The sequence below is a fragment of the Agelaius phoeniceus genome, chromosome 3 (genome assembly GCF_051311805.1).
Source record: "Agelaius phoeniceus isolate bAgePho1 chromosome 3, bAgePho1.hap1, whole genome shotgun sequence".
Classification (NCBI taxonomy): Eukaryota; Metazoa; Chordata; class Aves; order Passeriformes; family Icteridae; genus Agelaius; species Agelaius phoeniceus.
In genome coordinates this window covers 77,624,570-77,645,401 of record NC_135267.1, presented here as the reverse complement: position 1 = coordinate 77,645,401, position 20,832 = coordinate 77,624,570, and the positions used below count along the sequence as shown (strand labels likewise).

Here is a 20,832-nt window from a genome sequence, read left to right as displayed (position 1 = left end):
GGATTCATAAGACTTCCATATGAATCACCTTCCCCACCCCTTCTCTCTTGTATTCCAAAAATAGAAGCAAAACAATAAAGTATTTCATTTCACACTAATGCAGATGGACAAATGTTCAGCAGAAAAAAACCCATATGAGATGAAAAATCATTAACTGAGAGACTCTAGTTCTATGCTATAGGAGGGAAACTGCACAGATACCATCTAGCCCAAGTCCATAACTTGGAGGGCCCTCCCATACCAACTGAATCTGTGTTTAGGAAGATTCTGTTGTCTTCTACTCCATTTACTCCATCGCAACAGAAAAGTCAGGGAGACTGCAATCTAAGAGGTAAGATTTGTGCATTTTTTCCCCCTTAGAGCATTAAGAAATTTAAAGACCCTAACCACTTGGATTGCTTATTGTTTTGCTCAAAAGAGAGTGAACAGAAACTGCTAAAAGGACAAGAGGTCCAGTAAAGGCTTCTATTCAGATACTGTTTCAGATTTCTTTGTAAAATCTACAGCACAGTGTTGATTTTATACAATTAATCTTTTGTGGTTTAAAGCATGTGACTCAAGAACTTACCTTGGTCATGACTCATGCTTTTCAAAAATAATTCCTTAAACAGTACTAATTGAGAAATAGTTAATGGGATGAGACAGTTTTACTTCTATAAAACCCTTGCTCAAATCCTGACCAGTGGTTGAAAGGGAATATGAGTACAAAGAGTATGTTCTGCACTGTCAGTAGGGAGGCCAGGGACCATCTTTCGCATAAGCTGCTTGTAAGTACTCAAGCAGAAGGGCAAGAAAATTGGTACGGCAACTTAAACTTTTACTTCCCTTCTTTGCATTTACATTCAAAAACACCTTTATATCACTAGCTTTGCCAGAGATTTTGATGAAAATAAAAATGAAAAGAATGGAAAGAAACACACAATTTTTCTTTAGTATTGCAGGAACAAATCAAACCATAAGTGCAATCACTAAAGGGCAAAGTAGTGAGCAGTTCAGTTTCTCAGAAGAAACTGAGCTCTAGTCTTTTCTCACAGTGAGATACAGAATAAGCCACATCATGATAAAAGGATGCTCCCATAAAATGGCAGTAAATGTACAAACTCATAATTCAGCTGATTGGCTCAAGAAAGAGACAACAGCTACAGCTATAAAGGAAGCTGAGTATGAAACATCACACAGGTTAAAACACAGAATCATGATGCAGCCAAGTGTTGGAAAAGATGATGAAAGAGTAAGCACATTTTACTGCCAATTGTGTTTTCCACCAGATCTCTATTCACAGGGAAGAACAGTGAGGAATATCAATATTTGTTCTCAATGCCATATGTTATGTTGTACCAGTTCTTTTAAATGCTAAGCTATTTTTAAGAGGTTCATTTAAATTGGAAAAGTCAATGTTCAGAAATGTGTCCCATGTGCAGAATTCTTGACTGTGTACTAACTAGAATAACACACACACTGCAGAATATTTTCCATTACTAATTCACGTTTCTAAATAAAACCGCTTTATTGTTGTTTGTGTTCTAACATCTCTGTCTTTGAATAGTCTAGCTAAGAATATCACTTTGAAGACTAGGGCATGCATCAGAGCATTGTTGAAAAGTAATTTTTTGAATGTGCAAATTTTAAACAACGGTAATCACAGACCTGATTCAGGTTTACACTTAGGAAAAACAACTGCAGAACGCAATGAATGTGCATAAAGCTAAAAAGCATAATTCACATATCAATCACTCAAAACGGTATACACAGCCAGTTCACCCACATTTGTTAACACTATTCAGGAAATAATTCTGAATTCAAAATAGATTTAGAAACTCATAAACTGCTTCTGAACAGTGCTTTAAATCATTAAATAGTTATTTCAATGGGAAGAACTAACCACTTGGTTTTAGTCATTTCTATAAAACATTGACTGACTGTCACTCTAGTTATGGGTGTAGTTTTCCAAGGGCTTACACATCTCATTCAACAATTGGAAAAAATACCCCAGGAGTAATTTTTAAACTCTGTCCCCTGCTACAGACAGTAACTTCTTGAGCAGAGTTTTGTAGCACACAGCAAATTCAATTTAGAAGAAGGAATCAATATACATGCTGAAATAAAAAGAAAACCAGAAGCCTGTTACAATTTTCCAACTTTCTCAGAACACAATAGTAACTACTTAGTTCAGACACAGTCCTGTTTCATTCCTTATGAAAGCTGTGAACAGAAGTTGTTGCAAAAATGACAAATCAAGCCATCCTTTACCACATTTTCTGTATAGACACGTTTATACTGTTTGTATTATGTGTTCACTACAAACAGCTAATATATTTCAATGACAGAACGTCTTCAATGGAAGAAGAATGAAGGCCTTTAATACCTACAACTAATAAACTTATAGGTGAAAAAGACAACTTACCATTATATGTTCAAGTAGAGAATCTATTGCAACTATATTATCAAAATATGTTCTGCAGAGAAAGAGAAGTCAGTAAACATTGGCATTTAGTCAAACACTTCTCAAATTAGTGACAGGGGCTCTTGCTTCACGACAGCTTAACATGGAGCCAGAAAAGGTGAGGACAAACCACTGCACCTTGAAAATCACTGACTGGCTTGCTACAGCACAAGGAAATTAAGAAATGGTCCTAGCTCTGTTCCCTTGAGCCATTATTCTGCAGAATTGAGAATATGCATTATTATACATAGAATTTGCTCTGCACAAAATGGAAAGACTACCAAATATTGCCTGGTGTGAACTGAATAGGCTCCTGCTGAGCAATACCAAGAATGCATCAAAATGCTTTGGCACCTTTAAAACACTGAAAATTTTAAAAGTAGAAGAGAAAAGGAAAAGAAAAGAAGTAGGAAATGACAACAAAAAAATCTCTTTTAAAACACCAAAAATTGGCTAACTCCATGTCATAATATCTAATCCTTAACACTAGTTAAAGGCAACTATTTAAGAAACTCTTCATGGGTTTTCTCTATGAACAACAGTTGAAGTTGAAGAAAGGGAATGATCTTGTAACTTAAAAAATAAAAAAGAATTTTTAAAAGAATCTCAGTTTCACAGCAAAGTGGTAACTGTTCAAGGACAGTCAAGAACATTGAAAGATAAAGGTCAAACTTATTAGTAAAAGAAGTCTAAATATTCCACATGCCAAGTATTAATAACCCTTGGATTACAATGTTCCCAGCAGACAAAAGGCATTGTCCCGTGGCCTTGAATATATACACAGCTCAGTCCTGTTTGGGTTTAGTGGAAAGGAGATACAAAATACACTGGTCTGAATACTCTGCCCTTTCTAAAATGTTACAGAACATGTCCCGGTGACATTGCACACTAACCATTTCCTCACTGAAAAGGAAATTCTCCTTCCATGTTAGAAAAGATACAGACCACTTCCAAGAGGAATCTAATTATTTTCTTGCTGATACAAGTCTGTGCCTATGTGAAGCTCATAAAGATATTATTAAATGATATCCCAGTTTTGTGTCTTAAAATACAAACTTTCTTCTTTCATTGAAACTAAAAAACTCTAGGAAATTATAATACTATCTAAGAATTATTCTCTTACAGAAAGGCATAATAAATATTTCCAGTACTTATTACTTATTATCTTAAAAACTTAAAACAATTACAAAATTCTTTAAAACAATCTCAGTACTATGCCAGTTTAAGAAAAAATTGCCAGCTCATAAATCTGGATAGATTAATATAGTTTTTGGTAAAGCACTCTGGAAAGGAATATAATGGTGCAAGACTTGGTAAGAGTGCCTTTTGGGAGACATGCTCTGAATCATGTTGAAATTTAAAAAAAAAAAGGTCATCCTGAGGAAAAGTATGGAAAGACATCTGGATACAACCAGCTTGCCCTCTTTGCAAGGGGCAGACTCCTCCCTGTAGTTTATTACTCTCCCTTCCAGCTGGGTCAGCTTGGCTGCCTACATTCCTGAGCAATAGCATAGGAATCTGGGACATCCTCTAATCTCATCAGCCTGAGAACTGTTCACCAAGACCCACAGAAGTGTTTGCAGCAAAAATACAAGACATCTCATTTTTCCACAGTATCATCATTACTTTGTGATGCACTTTGAAATTTTTCTACCAACTAGTTTCATAAAACACTGTTAAGCACTCCAGACTGATTTACCAAAAGTACAGCTCTGGTTTATCTTTTAATTTATTGGTTATCTTTGCTCTTTAAAGATTCTTATAGCAGTGACAAACAAAAAGAGATGAAGGAAGAGCAGATAACCTAAACACTAAACTGATTTTGCAAGTGTAAGCTCAAGCTTTCACACTCTTTCTGTGCTTTCAAATTAATCTTGCCTTATAGTGACAAGAAATTAAAGCAAACATATTACATGCAATAAAAGCCTTTGAAAATTAAAAGAGATCCTTCAGAAAATGTACGGGAAGAGCAACCATGTGGCAGCCCTGATTCTTCAAGGATTTAACTCTGAAATCCATATATTTATGAATACATGCATTCGTGCCCAAAAAGTTGTTGGGAGAATAGGGGAAGCTGAAGCATACTAAACAACTTTCTGTAAAGTCCTTTCAAGCCTTCTAAAATTGCCATGAGACACCAAGCCTATTTTTCACTACTAAAAAGATGGCCACATTTAACTCTGACAGAAGAGGTGTGAAAAAAAGAGGAAAAAACCCCATGCAAAAGACCACAAGAATAAATAAATTCTGTGAGGTATAAATGAATGTGACATTTTCATCTGCATTATCACCACAAAAAAAATTATGAAAGGGATACACCACTGCCACACATACCACTTGTTCCTGTCCCTGTGCTGAAGTTTGCCCACTCTCTGAAGTGTGCCTTTGCACCTGCTTGTGAGCTACACTGAGCAGCTTCCACTACTGCTACTGAGTGAACACAGGTAGATTGGAAGAGCCAGGCTAGAAAAGCTCATCAAAACCCCATGAGATTATCTTGCACATCACACTTACTTCGATACATCAAGCAAGAAGTCATTCAGTTCAGTCTGCTTGGCAAGGCCCCGGCACACCTGGAAGCACAGATCATAGAACCATTTGCTCCAGAACACTGATGCCACAGGGAAACTGAAGTCCCATCCCTTTAATATTTATGAAAAAAACCACCAATACTTGTGTGTGTGTACATACATGTGTGTGTGTGTGTGTATATATATATATATATATATATATATATATATACACACATACACACATATCTGCTACAGCACAGTATAAAATTAAAGCTGAATTTGTGTGCTGGATTTCAATCTTAGCTATCTAGCTGCTGAGTTAAAACTGTGAAACACAAGTAAAATCTTTCCTAAGACTCACTTAAATCTGTTGGTTTTTACACTTGTTCATGCTGTCTCAAAGGCTGTCACTGACTGTGATTATGGAATGAACATTTCCTTATCCAGACCCTCAGATCTTCTGAGAATGTCAAATATTTTGTTTCCCTTTTCCCTTACCACATTTTTGCCACTTTTTCCAGGCTGCAAAGTAGCATATAGACACAACTGTAGTCTGACATCAGACAAGTTTAACTAAGCTAAGCAGCAGATGATATATGCTCAACTCAGGGAGAAATCAGCATGAATATGAATACAGAAAATAGTATGCATACTTCTTTTTAGAAGCAAAATGTTAGATGAAGCAAAGCTTTCAACTTGTGTTTTTACTTGACATATTTGCATACTCAGTATCTGAAACACAATTGTACATCTGTATATTACTAGAGCAAGCACTGAGGCCAAAAGTAAAACAAATCTCTACTGCTTGTACATTTTACACTCACAGAAGTATCACTTCGAATTAGTAATATCTTTCATCTGTGCAAAGTAGATACAAAATGCCAGATCAAAACTCTTGCACTCTTCTCTTGCAAAAAAACTTGGGAAGGGCAAGTGCTCTGCTTAGAAGAATGAAGAGAAATAAAAATGGACAAGCTTGAACTTAACTTTCCCTGTTGTGTTTTGTTAGATGTGAAAGACTTCTCAAATCAAGGAGAGAGCAATTCCTACATAGGTGAAGCTACAACTGCATGCAATTGCAATTCTAGTGTACAATAGCCTGTGCCAGCTAATTCTGCCTAGATGGGAATGACCACCCCAAAGTCAGTGACTTCCAGCACAGAAGCAGAAAAGATTAGAGACTACAAGAGAAAAGCAGGAAGCTTTCTGCATGTCTTCTGACAAGTGTGTGAAAGACACCTTGAAAAAAAGAATGTCATGAATTTCCTCCTGGGAGTTGACAGAAGAATCTATTTTAGCATCTTCTCTGAGTTGACGGAATATGTTTAGTTTCAGTATTACCATCCTCTGCTAGCTGAAGTAACAAAACCTATTAGCAAAGCTGCTGGGGTTTGCTAGAGCAGCTTGACACTGAAGCTCCATTAGGCACCCAGCTAGGGACAGCATGAAGCATCCTTAGTGGCAGTAGTTACAGGACCATGAAGCAGCTAGTGAGGATGGCTTAAAATAGGTTTTGCTAGCCACACTTCATCATTCCAAACTGAATACCAAAGCAGCAGGAAAGCAACCAGTTAGCCTAGCAGTTGCCTTTCTACAAGAAAACAAAACAATCCTGCAAAACCGTTGTGATAAATCTGCTTTAATCATTATTTATCTACATTGTTCAAATTTCTTTTCTTTAGTACAAATATTGTTTTTTATTTGATCCATGATTGCAAGTGAGGAAAAACTAGTTCAACAAACTCCAAAAATGTTAGCATATTTTTCCAGGTTCAAGGAAGGGGCTCTAATCAATGCTTTAGCAATGACCTCCAGTTAAATCTGATCACAGTCCATGCTCCTATTAAATACATTGTGGAAGACAAGATACAGAATAAAAAAAAATTAAAAACCACTCACACTTACTTGTACTTGATGTATTGCTACTGAAGCCCATGCAAGATTTGCTGTTGCAACCTGCAACAAAAGAGAAGAAACTCTCTCTGAAAAAACCTTGAAAACTGCACATCAGTGACATGCCTCTTTTCTCTATCTACCTGCTAAGCAAATTGACTGAGCTGTTTTAGACAGTCAGGCAGTAACAATTTAAGGGAAGACAGTTATTTTGCAAAAGTCTCAATGTACTTGTGAGTGTTTCAGTTTTAGAGCTTACCAATGGTTTTCAGAAGCAGCCATGAGCTCAAAAATACAACATCAAAACAAACATCTCATAAGCCGAGGGCTTTAAAAATTATACCGTTGAAAGGCATCTGCCATAGAAATAAAATCTGCCTTAACAGCTTTCTGAGGCTGTATCTCTTCAGCAATAGCTACTTCCAGCTGTAAACAGGCACTGTTTCTCTCATTACTGTTTTGGTGGCAGAAGAACCAGACCTGATCCCTCAGCTCAAGTGTTTGAAGTATGACAGTTTCCAGGCAACATTTCAAACAAATGTCATGTAAACTGCAGCTAACTATGATGTGCTACCATGCATAATCTCCTGTCCTTGAAGCACAGGAGCTTTACAGGAACACAGGGAACAGAAGCACAAGAGGTCAGCTTTTGCATGCCCTCCTAAGGTATTTTTTTTATTTTATATTTTTATACAGAACACTTTGCAAACATTTCATAAAAATTGCTAATGGCATCCAAAGGCTTTCTGAAACCTGAAAATGAAAAGAATGCTTTAGAAAACTCAGAAAGTGACCTTAAAATATTTTTAATTTACTAATAAAATACTTTCATTTAGCAGACAGTATTTTCCAAGTAGAACATTCATGAACTTTAGCTACAGAAGCTATTTCATATAACATAAAACATTCATATTTTCATAAAAAAAATCACGTCTGAGACTTAGCTGAATTGTAGATTGATTAATGTAATAGGACAATTGAAAAAATTAAATACATTGTGCGTAGGCTGCAGAATTAATGAAGCCCGGTTTTGTATGAATGCCTGTTCTTTGTTCTCTGAGCAAGGACAGTGGCACCACCACACTAATCTAGTTCCCTACCTTGACCTCTGTCTACTGGTGAAAAAATACAAGGTGTGACAACAAGCTGAAGTGGCACTGATTACAGAACTAATATACACATGTAAACATCAGATGAATGCCAGAGTACTTAGCTTACTGATAAACAAAATATACACTTGACAAGTACTGCTGCTGTTTTCCTTCTTTGGGAGGACTAGTTTAAGTACCTATTGCCTGAATATCTTCTGTCCTTTTCACACAAATAATTCCTGTTCAGTACAGCTAAACTGCACCATGGTGGATCTCATACCTTTTAGACAACACACCTGGCTAGAACTCACTCCATTTTGTCCTGTGTGTTCAGATTCCCTTCTCTGGGGGATGGCACAGAGAAGAAATTCATCTTTACATCAGAGACATGTTAATGGGGCATAACAGAGATCCTCACCCTGACATGAGAGCAAAGATGCACTTTGAACACCTTTATTACATCAACAGCCTTTGCAACACCTGCTCAGTTTTCAAATCTATTTGTATTTGGCTAACAGCTCCTAACTTCAAATTGACAAATGGACATTTATGGACAACACAGCTACAGAGGACTTGTATGAACTGAGTAATGCATGCAGAACAGTCATGGAAAGGGGAAGATGAGCATGAATGAGAATATCTGGATAACGAAGCATCAGAAGTTAAAAAAAGCAGAGGAGAGCTTTATGAGCATCACCTAGACTGGCAGGTCATCCAGGTACCAGCATTTCTATACACACTTTCTAAAGGCATCTAAATCAGGAGACAAAGGACAGTCATCCTGACAACTCACAGAGATGGGACAGGCTGGAGAGAGACAAAAGCTATCAGCTGCTAAAAGCTAAAGAAAAGCCTGACCCAAAACCAGCACATGGTTGTCAACCTAGAAAGAAACCAGGAGACCACAATGACTCAGCAGACAGCATGCCTTGTCCTTCTGTTGCAAGGAATTCTGGAGGGACCACCTGGATACCTGGAACTGGAAATACCACCTAGACAGACTCATCTTGGTGCTGGAGCAAGTGTGGCAGTAAAAACATGGATGCAAAGGTCAGAAACCTCTTTTGCTTCACTTTTGATTTAAAGTAAAATCTCTCTCCCCTCCCGCAAGACTGAGCACTAAGACTTGAGAAACTGTTGCTGTAACATTGCAACACTGTTTTGCGATAGGGCTCGTTACTTTAGAAGCTACAGCAAAGAGTAAACTAAAATATTTTTTTAAATCTTACCATAATGTAAAACAAAGCTGTACTGGAAAGTTAAGATTGAGACTCAGATAACTGAGCATTGTCTTTTTTTATATAGAGTGATTTTGGGTTTTGATGTTTGATTTACACTTACATTTCATTTACCTGTCCTGTGTTAACTTCTCTAACAACTCTGTATTGAGTTTATAATCAATACGGAAACTTGGAATCTGTTTATCCACAAAAGAACACAAGTTAAAACTCTTGATGTGTCCCTGTAATTGTATGTTTCACCTCCTCTGACTGAAACTTGAAATCACCACCTATTTTCTTTTTAATAAGAACAAAATCAAGCATGAAAAAGATATAAACTCACGAGAAGAGCATGAGGAGGAAGTTTGGAGTGGGGGTAGGGATGGGAGTGAAGTCCTGACTGTGGTGGGGAAGTGGGCAAAGGCTGCACAGGAGCTCACCTCTTGGTGACTGTGGTGGAAGGCTTCTTTGCCCCAGTGACGGTAAAGCTCCAGGATACCAATCAGGTCACCAATTGCTGTGACAATTGGCAGACACAGAACAGATTGGATACGGGTCCCCGACTCCAGTCCAGTACCTTTGGGAAATCGCTCATCCTAGAAAATGCAAATATAATCTGATAAAATGTGATATCTGATAAAGCATTAACAGCCAAGACATACTGATGTTTTCCTCCTCCTCCTCCTATCTGAGCAAATCTGCAGGAAAATCACAAAAGTCACAAAAACTCATTTCTCAGCATAACTTCTACACAGTAGTAAGACAGCAACTAAAAAATGTAATTTTGAAGTCTCAGCATTAATTTACATCTACAGATAACTTTATTGATGTAAGGTCAGAATTAGCTGTGATATTACACCCAGATTTGAGTTTGTTTATATAATGTTTTTTTCTCTATTCTCACAGGCAGAAAAAATGGCACATTATTGCCAATGCCAGTCCAGATTAAATAAAAACCCAAACAAGGAATACTACCACCCCAACATCCTTCCCTCCAAAAAACCCTAAAGAATTTGTAATCACAAAGTGGACTGCTCATATCTCAGTATTAAGAGTAGACAACAGTGCTTGCAAGAAAACAAAAATTGAAACTTAAGGCATCTTCTTCCTTTTCTTACGCATCCTGAATAAACTGGTGCAAAAGATACAGAAACAAATGGTCAAATAACCCTACCAGCTTCTATGTAAGGCCCAAATACATAACTTTCAATCTTCAGAGAGCATGTTCAAGGCTTTATGGCTTCACTTCCCCCTGTAGGAAAACTCAGGCAGGCCTACAAAAACACCTGGACAGTCACTGCCAAGTGTGCAAGACCCATTTCCCTGCACATCAGGCCTTCAGTACCCGATTCACACCTTCCCTGCAGGCTGTGCTCAGGCAAGAAAGACACCCCTTCAAGGCTGATCAAAATCTCTCACTTCTCAAAGAAAACAGCAAGTAATCTCTACCTTAATTACTAAGATGACAATCAACTTTAACAAATGACAGACAAAAGAGAGTGGGAAGCACTTTGAAACACGAGCCTTCTGCTTTCTCTTTTTAGCTCTGTCCTCCCACAAAAAAAGGGCTGGCAAGTCTACCTGCATGCGCTTCCCTTTTGCTGTTGAGAAGCTTCTAAAAATCACACAAAGGCAAACCATCTCACCAAAATGAATCTTGCTGTTTGGTCAATGAATCAATGAATATTAAACCAAGAAAAAATTTCAAAACTCCTCCTCACTAACCCCATGATTTTAGTAAGAATGTAAAATCAAAACACAGAACTCTTGTATGTCAGGATATCATGATATTGATTGGAAATTACTGGTAACAATTTAAACCCTTCAACTGAAAAAACATACCAACACAAAGTCTAGATAGTCCAGAGTGTGTAGAAAGCACTGACTATTACTACAGGGAAAGCAGTTTCTGCCTTTCGGTTTTGTGGCTCTGTTTAAGTGTACTCACATTAGGCATTTGGTATTTGTTTATAGCCCACGTTTGCTCAACTAAGGTCATACGTTTTTAAAAAAAATTTTGTTAAAAGTAGAGACAGCAATGTCCTTTTTTTTTTTTTGGTCACAGTATCTAACAATTGTTATTCTGGAAAGAACTTGAAAAGATAGGAAACATTGAAGAGAGAAGAAAATGTAAACTTCCTTGGTGTTCTCAAAACCAACTAATCATAAAGTGCTTACTCAAAGTACAGTTTAAAAACCAATTTCATAAAACTGTATAGATGCCACTAATGGATGAAGTATTTAAAAAAAATTAATAAGGACAGACATACAGAGTGCCAAGAATTATCAGAATGTCACTCAGGAACTTCCAACTCCTGTTACAGAAAAAGGCTTGAATTTTGATATCAGTTACATTACTGTACTTTTCATGTAGATCTAATGATATTATCAGTATTTTAGCTTTACATTAGAATATGTAGAGATAAAAATCCTGCCTAATAATCAGAATTCTAATTGACATTCTTGTCAGTGTCAGCCCTGTATTAAAATTAAATCAAATTTGATTGACTACATGAAAGTCTTCTTGTTTGGGGTTAATATTTCAAGACCAAGAAGACAGGAGTTTTGATTGGTTGTTTTTTCCAATTCACAGTGGTTCCATCACGTCCTTTATCTGACAACCAAAAAAAAAGGTAAAATAACTCAAAGTGAAAAAACCCTCAAACCTGTAAGACTAGAAATAAATGAAGTATTCTAAAATTATTCCATCAGCTAATCCAAACTCATATTTACTTTCCTGGTATCGGGACAGATGTAAATTCTATAATTAAATGTTTGTCTCAATAAACATTTCAGCATCAACACATTCATTCTAAGAACATGCTGCAATATCTCATTAAGAAGAGAAAGCTTTTTACCCCCAGAATATCTTCTACTAACAACGTTTTTCTGGATCTGGCTACATAAGCAGATACAGTAGTGCCATGTGCAATGGGTCCTGCAGGAATGAGTCGTGGGTGTCCTTCTTTAGCTCCTGGTGGTGTGAATACACACAGACTCTAGTTAGAAAGAAAAAAAAGGGAAAAAAGGGAAAAAAAGCAATTAGAAAGCATGATTACTTTTACAGTTATGTACAATAAAGTAGATAATGTAGAGAAACACAGCTTTTGACAATGAAAAGTAGTTGAATAAACTCTGCTTAATTCTTCCGAAATCTTAGAAACCCCACTCTTAAGTCATCCAGATAACTCTGGCGCAACTCCTGTGGAGCACAAGGGATAACTTAAGTCACTTACTATTTATATCAGGGTAGGATTGCATTTACTTTGAACACATAATACACAGCATACAAGACTCATTCAAGATAATGTTATCTTGTAAGAAAAACATTATCTTAATTTTTTTACCTACGACGCACTCATTTATTGCAATAGAAAATACGCAAAAAGTAGAGATAATATTTAAACTTCTTGTTATATACCACCAGAGATAGATGACAATGCCACACCACAATGCATTGCTAACACTCCTCTTAAGAATGGCTGCAGGTTGTGCTGCTGATTAATTTCACTCTCAGAATTTGCTTTCATTAGGGCTTCAATCAGACAGGAGCTGTTTTCTAGCATGGATTATTACAGGTAAAATTTGCATACAAAAATTCAGCATTTACTATCAGCTGTAGAAAATGAAGTGATAAGGTGCATCCTCTCATAATTCTCCCTTCTTTACAAACATGCATGGTCTGTTATAAAGCACTAGTACTAAATAAATCAAAAAAAAAACCCCCACTGAAATGTGAAGAAGCCTACTCAATATACCAGAATAAAAAGCTTCATTTACTCTTACTTGCTTATAATCTAATAAAGATACATATAATTTTTAAATAAAAACTTAGTTTCACAGCTGCTTGCCTTCATAAGCTTCAGTTCATGTTTTTACATGCACTTAAATAGAATGAAAAAGAACATTTTACATAACATAGCCAAGAAAAGCACACCATGATCTAAAAAAAAAAAAGGACATTATTCTAATAAAACTGAAGACACCACAGATCTTTGTTTATTTAGATCAGTGTTCTGGTATAAAATAATTTTCAAAAAATAAAAAAGGTAGTAAAGTATAAAGAGCATAGAAATACTGAAATACTGAAATATAATAGTCTCATCTGCTATACTATATGCTTAAGATTTACTATTTAAAATATACTCTTATAACAGGAAAAGCAACACTTTAAAGGTGGCTTCTGTTGAAGAGTACTGCAAAATGTAGAAATGCAACAGAATGTTAAAAGTCTGATTTATGTAGTCCAAGTAGTGGAATGAGTCAAAATCAACAGGACAGAGAGCAAAGCTGATTTTGCTGAAGATGCCAAATAACTCTTTTATTCACACCTTCTTCTATGCTTCAGATACATTTGATTCTTTTTGCCATGGTATCAATGCATTACATATAGCAAATAACTGTGCTATTTAAATTATGTGTATAAAATGTGCTTTTTACACTCATCTCCTGAGTCATGTCCAGCCCTAAACATTACACAATGCACAAATCTTTCTCTTCTCAGAAAGAGCTTCTCAAAACAAGAAAAAAAAATGGAAGAAAACCAAACAACCACTTGCACCAGAAAACAAAGAATTCACTTCTCCCACACCTTCAAAAACCTGTGCTGACATTATGAAGTATTGCCTGCTAAGGCTGCTTGCACCAGCACAGTCTTTCCTGCGTCCTTGTGTATCATTCTGTCTGGTAAACCCCTCTGTTGCTAACACAATGAAGTATTGCTGTGAACAAGTTTCCCTATGCTGAAAAAAGTTTGTGAACATTATTTTACTTCCAGCTTCTCCAAAAAAGAGTTACAGAAGCAATCCCATTCTGCTTCTAAAGAAAGTTGCAAACCTGTGGCTAAGGGGTCAGTGATCTAAAAACTCTTCTAACTACCCAACAGGTTCTAAATTTGCCACTGTTCCTCCTGACTGCAGAGGTAGAAATGACTGTGCAGAACAATAGATAATCTTATCCTAACCATGCAGCACTATTAAAAAGAAAGGCAATTTTTCTCCTAACTATATATGAGCTGAAAGTAATCCATAAGCTTCTACCATTCCACACTGACTTTATACATACACCAAAAAAATTGCTGTGAGTGGTTGTACATTCCATATTTGATGAATTTAAATCTGAATGGGTTTAAATGTTTATTGCCAATTAATTATGTAGAAATGTCTCAAATAGAAGCCATCAATGGCAAGGTCAGCCAAACAAAACAAAGTAAACCGGGCTCTGCTCTACTATGGCATGTTACTGAAATAATCTCTGAGGTACCCCACAGACAAACCTTTATGGGGATATCTAAAATTAACACGGTAGTCAAAAAACAGCAGGTTTTTCACATCACCTATCTAGCTCACTTTTATTTTCTTTCTCTTAAGAAAATACTTATGAAATGAAATGTACTGCAGTAATGGTAAAATTTGGGGGACACCTACTTTCTTCTAACTGTGAACTCCAGCATTCTTTTAATTTGCAAATGTACATTCCATATTCTTTCACTAGCTCAAAAAGCAACTAGAAATGTTTCCATACAGCCATCAGATATATTGCATACAGCTTCACAAGTAAATGAAGAAATGACTAAATTTGGCCCTTTCAAATTAACTTGCATTTTCTCAGTTTGTCTGAATATTTTACTTCAAAAAAGACAGTTTGTGTTTCTGGTAATGATAATAAACAATGATTAATAATCAAAATAAGAAACAAGTGGATCTTCATCCACAAGTTAACCAATATATAGTCAATAAGAAAGGAAATATGAGAATATTAGGGCCCCTGATTTCCCAAATACTATACTGATAACTCACAATGCAGTAAAAGGAGACAGCAGGATGATTGTGCGCTGCTCAGACTCTTTTGCTGCTAATATTACTTGCAGTAAGCCTCTGAGTCAGTATCAGAAAGGGATAAATACAATAGCTCTTTACTGATAATGCTATGTCACTGTCTCTCTCTAGGCAAAAGTTAAGTACTAAAAGATAACTGGTGTAGAAAGAGCATTAGGTATCTCTTCTGCTGATGAGAGAGAAGGCAACCAAAATGGGAGATTCAGTCTGGATCTGAAAAACTACCAAAAGGACAAACATTGGCTTGGAGAGAGAATCCTTTGGAAGCTTACAGGTTCAGGCATTTTGGCACCTGGCAGTCCATAGGACTCTCTAATTCCCAATTTTGACCTGTTTACCCTCCTTCCAGACAAAGACAGAACCTTCTTTCCTACATCAGTCTTAACTACCCTACTAAAAATATTCTTCCAATAAGTTCCATATGATGATGGACTTCTTTCTTTAAAAGTAGTAGGCAGGGAAACACTAAAGTTTGACATTAAGAACTTCCTGTAACTTGCTGAAACCCTAGAGCACATGAGGTTCTTTCTTTCCTTCCATCTGTGACAGGACAGATTGCTCTGGGTGGGCCTAAAATCTTCGAAATTACTCTTCCCCTTGTTGTTTAGTCACTTAATTCACTTGTATAACGTCCACAGCCAAAAAATCTCCTATTAATTTTGATGGATGTAACACTGTGGTTTGGAATCCACTAATGACCTATCATGAACACAGAGATCAAGAGGTTGTTAAAAAAGCCAACTGAAGCAAAACAGAAAGTCCAAAAGAAATTGTGACCTTAACAAATGTTTAAACACTGGTGAACACAGACAAATGTTGCAAAATTGACCATTTCATCTTGGTGGTATTAGGCTATATAGTTTAATTCAACGATCTCAGTTTTTTCCAACTTAAAACATTCTATTGATTCTATTCTATGACCCATGTTTCTTAGGCACTCTAGCTATAGGTAACATATTGTTGTCTCTAATATTTTTTAAAAATACTAATGTATGTACAAGCCTGCCACTATACAGGAATGCAGAATGATGTACTGTAACTGTTTCTGGAGGGATATAAAGATGACAACATCCTCAATTCACAAATAAACTTGGCTTTCAGATACATAACAAGATCAGAATATACTCAATAAGCCATAATACCATGGGTTTTGGTGCTCTTTCCTTGGTACTATGCACTCAGTCTAGTAAAATTAAGTAATTTATCTTGAGCTCTTACTGTGGCTGAAAAAGCCTTCTTCACTCCTCATCTCTAACAGCTAAGAGCATGCACATGAAGAACTACTCATGTTCATCTTGTCATCCGGGCATAACTTGGCCCCATTGTTGGTTTCTCTAGTAAAAATCTAATGCTTGACAGAGATAGCAGATTAAAATCCCAATAAAAGAAAACATGAGTAGTAGCAGCAAGTCTCATAACACAATAGCATCTGCAACTCTTGACAGATACGGTTACAGCACTAAGTAAGAAAACTGCAGTTCTCAGTGATTTCCATCTTAGGCTCTTCTGATGAAGATGACAACCACCAGTATAATTGATGCTCTTTTTCTAGCCACTGTTGGTATGCAGTTTGTTGGAATCCAGCTCAAGACCAAATCCTATCTCATCAAACCATTCAACCAGCTATATAAAATTTGTCAGGATTGGAATTAAACTGCAAAAACGTATTCTTCATCATCATCATCCTCATTATCATAATTTCACAAACAGTTATTTCTTCTTTTCATGTAACTACTCATAACTAAGCAAATGACAATCATAAACCAGTTTTTCTAAAAGTTCCTTGCAGAAAGGCAGTCTGGATAAGAACAAGACATTTTAATGATTAAAATGAAGGATGAGTACACATGAGACAAGCATTCTGCTTACAAACTATTTTGGTGGTACAGGTGACTGGATTTTGATCTAGTTTATTCCTCAGGACAATCTGCTAATAAAACTGGTCCTAAAATGCTTCATGGGAAATCATTTAATATTCAACTGACATTAAATGAAAGCCTTCATACTAAAGCATTGCTATGTGATTTGATGCTTGGGGGAAAGAAAAAAATTAAAGATAAAATGGAAATTGATCAAGCTGATATTAAGTGAGTTCAATGGCCTGTGGTGCTCACATCTGTTTCTGTTCAATAACAGCAATAGATTTTTACTCTTGGTAAAGGACAACTTAAATGTAAGACCACACAACCGAAGGATAAAATTATCTGCAGATATTTACAAAGGCTGTGTCCTAAAGGCCTGGATTTTTTGCAAGATTAAAGCTCAAGATAATAGGCAAAGATGACCAAGAAAAACAAACTAACATGATTTAATTTGGAAATTATTTACAGCCAAGCCCCTTGCATTTGTTATGTGGCATATTTCAAATAGTAGCCCAATACTGCCATGCAAAAATCTTAAAGAGCTCTAAGAAATAATGGGTTTAAGCACAAGTGCAACAGTCTGACTGTACAAGGGAGGCACACAGGGATAAAAGAAGACACCAGATAAAAACACCAGCAACTACTACTATTGTTTATAAAAAACTTGTTTCCTTCACAATATAACACTGTGTATTAGAGAAGATTTGCAATTTTAAGCCACATCATATGCACAAATATTGGATACTAGTGAAATGAAGAAATGAAGATGGTGCACTTACTGTAGAACTACTAACAGTTGGGTTTGTTTTTTTTTTTTCTTTTGTTTTTGGCAGGGGGTTTATGTCTTCACCCTTCTGAATAGTATCAATTTTTAACTCCACTTAACTCCTGGAAACTCTCCAGTTGATTTACACAAGAAAAACACCATGAGAGTTATAGAAGTTCATTGACACAGAAAATCAAGTTGATATGCCTCCCTACCATCCCTTCCATTTTAAGGCATGGTCAGCTAAGCATTTTTCTCTAAGACATTTGGCAGAACAGGTCCCAGACACTCCTCCAGGGATGAGGATCCCTGAGCTTGCACAAGCAACAGACTGTCATGCTTCCTTACAGCCACAGCTGAGGAAGTTTTCCCAATACCAAATGAGGCACCCTGCTTCTTGCCCTACACACCATAGGTATTGAAGATGATTCCCTTCCTCTCTGCCTTATCCAAGCACATCTTCACCCCTCAACTTTTTCTTTAGACTAAGCAAAACCACTTTTTTTTTCCTGACCATTGTCTCTGCTCTCTTCTGAACTCACTTCAGCTCCTCCAATTCTATTTTTTTCTTCAAGTGCTGTGTTTAAATGTTTTATTCCATCTGAGGCTTTAGCAGTGGAGAGAGAAAAAGGAAAAATACATTAGGACTAGAGCTGTGTTTGTGATACATAAGTGTATTTTTTATTACAGCAATGATTATTGCAGACTTATTTTTACCTTCAAATTCACTGAAAACACTAGAATCTTTCTCAGAGTCATCAACTGCCCCACACAGAGAGAGGCAATAGGTGGAAAGCTGAGCAATTTTCTTAGCTGAATCATTGTCTGGTTTCTTCTGATCATTTTCCAAAGCCCATTTTGAAATCAAATCTGCTCCTACAAACACATCTGCAGTCCTATATTCTTTCTTTACCTGTGCATTAATGAATATATAGTCAGCAAAACCAGATACCTGGATAAATATTTGCAAATTTTTGCAAAACGACCTCCCATTCTGATAGTGAAACAAAAACAACTGGACTCTGTGTAGTTTTCCAGCAATTTCTGCATTCTACCTATAGCATATATTGATGTATGCACAAACTGGGGAATGGAGATGCTGGAGAGCAGAGCCACAGAAAGGGACCTGGGGGTCCTGGCTGATGGCAAGTTGAACCTGAGCCAGCAGTGCCCTGGCAGCCAGGAGGGCCAACCCTGTCCTGGGGGGCATCAGGCACAGCATCACCAGCTGGGCAAGGGAGGGCATTGTCCTGCTCTGAGCTGGGGCAGCCTCACCTTGAGTGCTGGGGGCAGTTTTGGGTGACACAATGTAAAAGTGACATTAAGCTCTCAGAGAATGTCCAAACCACAGCAAAAATGATGATGAAGAGTCTTGAGAAGCAGCTGAGGTCACTTGGTCTGTTCAGACTGGAGAAGAGAAGACTGAGGGCAGACCTCAGTGCAGTTACAGCTTCCTTGTGAGGGGAACAGGAGGGGCAGGCACTGATCTCTGCTCTGTGGTGACCAGTGACAGGACCCAAGGGAATGGCCTGAAGTTGTGTCAGGGGAGGTTTAGGTTGGCTATTATGAAAAGGTTCTTCACCCAGAGGGTGGTTCACTGGAACAGCTCCCCAGGGAAGTGGTCACAGCACCAGCCTGGCAGAGTTCAGGACAATGCTCTCAGGCAGAGGCCAGTTCCTGTGTCCTGTGCAGGCCAGGAACTGGATTTCGATGATCCTGATGGGTCCCTTCCAACTCAGGATATTCTATGATACTCTTCATCATGAACACATTCCACAAGTCCATTTACCTGAGTATTAAATTAAACAAGACCAAAATTTCCCTAAGATACATTTTGACAGTTATTTATTTCTTTCAGCTTGATAATTTATTGACTCAAATTTAAACTCTAACACTGTAACTAAACAGGAGCTTTCACTGTCTGTTGAATATCACTATTCATTGGCAAATAAGAAAGCAACAGATTGCTTCCACTTTGCATATAAAAGAACCCCATGGTCTTAGAACTAATTCAAGGATAAAGACCAATTTCTTGAATTGACTTGCAATTAGAAGGATTTCACCTGGAAACATGTCTAAAAGACTCAAATTTCAGAGATGTCTATGCATTCAAAAACCAGAGACAGTTAGTAAGCAGTACATGTTTTTTCCTGTATTCTTAATAATTCAAATCACCCACCTCATAAACTCACTAGGTGGCACTGCTTACACATCAAGCGGCAACAACTTTTGCATGACCAGAAATTCAGGAATGGCTTAATAAAATACACCCTGAAGCACAGAGTATGTGCACATATTTGTGGCCTCACATAATTTTTTCTTACAATAAAGCTATTGGAAACTTCTGTCTGAAGCGAGGATAATCTGTTTGTCAACACAATTTGCAGTTTCAGGAACTAAGTAACACAAGACCAAGTAAAAGCTGCTTTAAGTGTATGCCTGTTAAACACGAAGTCATACATCTTTATGTAGGAATCACGGTGTAATCATGAGGAAAATTACTCATACAAGTAAGAACTATAAACAAGAAGTATCTGAAGAATTGATTAATGTAGTAATGCATTAGGAACTCTGTAACTGTGATAAGTACTTTAGAAATAGTGCCTTGTAAAGATGTCAGCTTATGGACTTAAATGCCTAGCTAGAATGATGCTTAGGCAATTGATTTACACACACGGTATCCAATATGAGGATTTCAGTAAATCCTTTTAGACATGTTTGAAGATGATACTTAATTAAGGTCATAACAGGAGAGTTATGAACTGTTGTACATTCATCCCCATAAGAAATAAAAAAGAAAATGTCCTTTGCTGGAGAGTTGTGAAACATTCCTGTTTGATTTGGAAGTGTTTCTGTTCTCCAGTATATAGAATTTGTAAAACAGCTGCTATGTACCAGAAGAAAAAATAACTTTATTTGCATAACTTCACTAACCCATGGACAAAGATAATCCCTTAGACATGAAGAAAGTTAAAAATCCAGAGGCCATATGGGCCCAGGTGTGTTCAGATTATGACCCTGATGTGGAAGCTCTACTGTTTTTAGCACAAGTACTTGGCAATTCATTCTAGCATATACATAGCACAGGCAGAACCAGATTCTGAAACACTGGGCAACGTCACAGGGAAGGAAGGAGCTGGGCATGCAAGGGGTGCTTACCTGCTAGAGGGCAATCTGAAAAGCAGAATCACCATCAGAACACTCTCA

At 37.0% G+C, this 20,832-nt stretch overlaps 1 protein-coding gene across 7 annotated transcripts in view; it reads right to left on the bottom strand.

Annotated features, from left to right (window-relative positions):
* PDE10A (phosphodiesterase 10A) overlaps positions 1 to 20,832 on the bottom strand; it is a 343,772-nt gene that overhangs the window by 30,832 nt on the left and 292,108 nt on the right. For all 7 annotated transcript variants that reach the window (XM_077175661.1, XM_077175660.1, XM_077175657.1 and 4 more), the window contains 5 exons: positions 12,019 to 12,159; positions 9,601 to 9,756; positions 6,862 to 6,912; positions 4,958 to 5,016; positions 2,405 to 2,456 (listed from right to left, as the gene is read on the bottom strand). In XM_077175661.1, the coding sequence (XP_077031776.1) occupies positions 2,405 to 2,456; positions 4,958 to 5,016; positions 6,862 to 6,912; positions 9,601 to 9,756; positions 12,019 to 12,159 (459 nt within the window). The remainder of the gene's footprint in view (positions 1 to 2,404; positions 2,457 to 4,957; positions 5,017 to 6,861; positions 6,913 to 9,600; positions 9,757 to 12,018; positions 12,160 to 20,832) is intronic.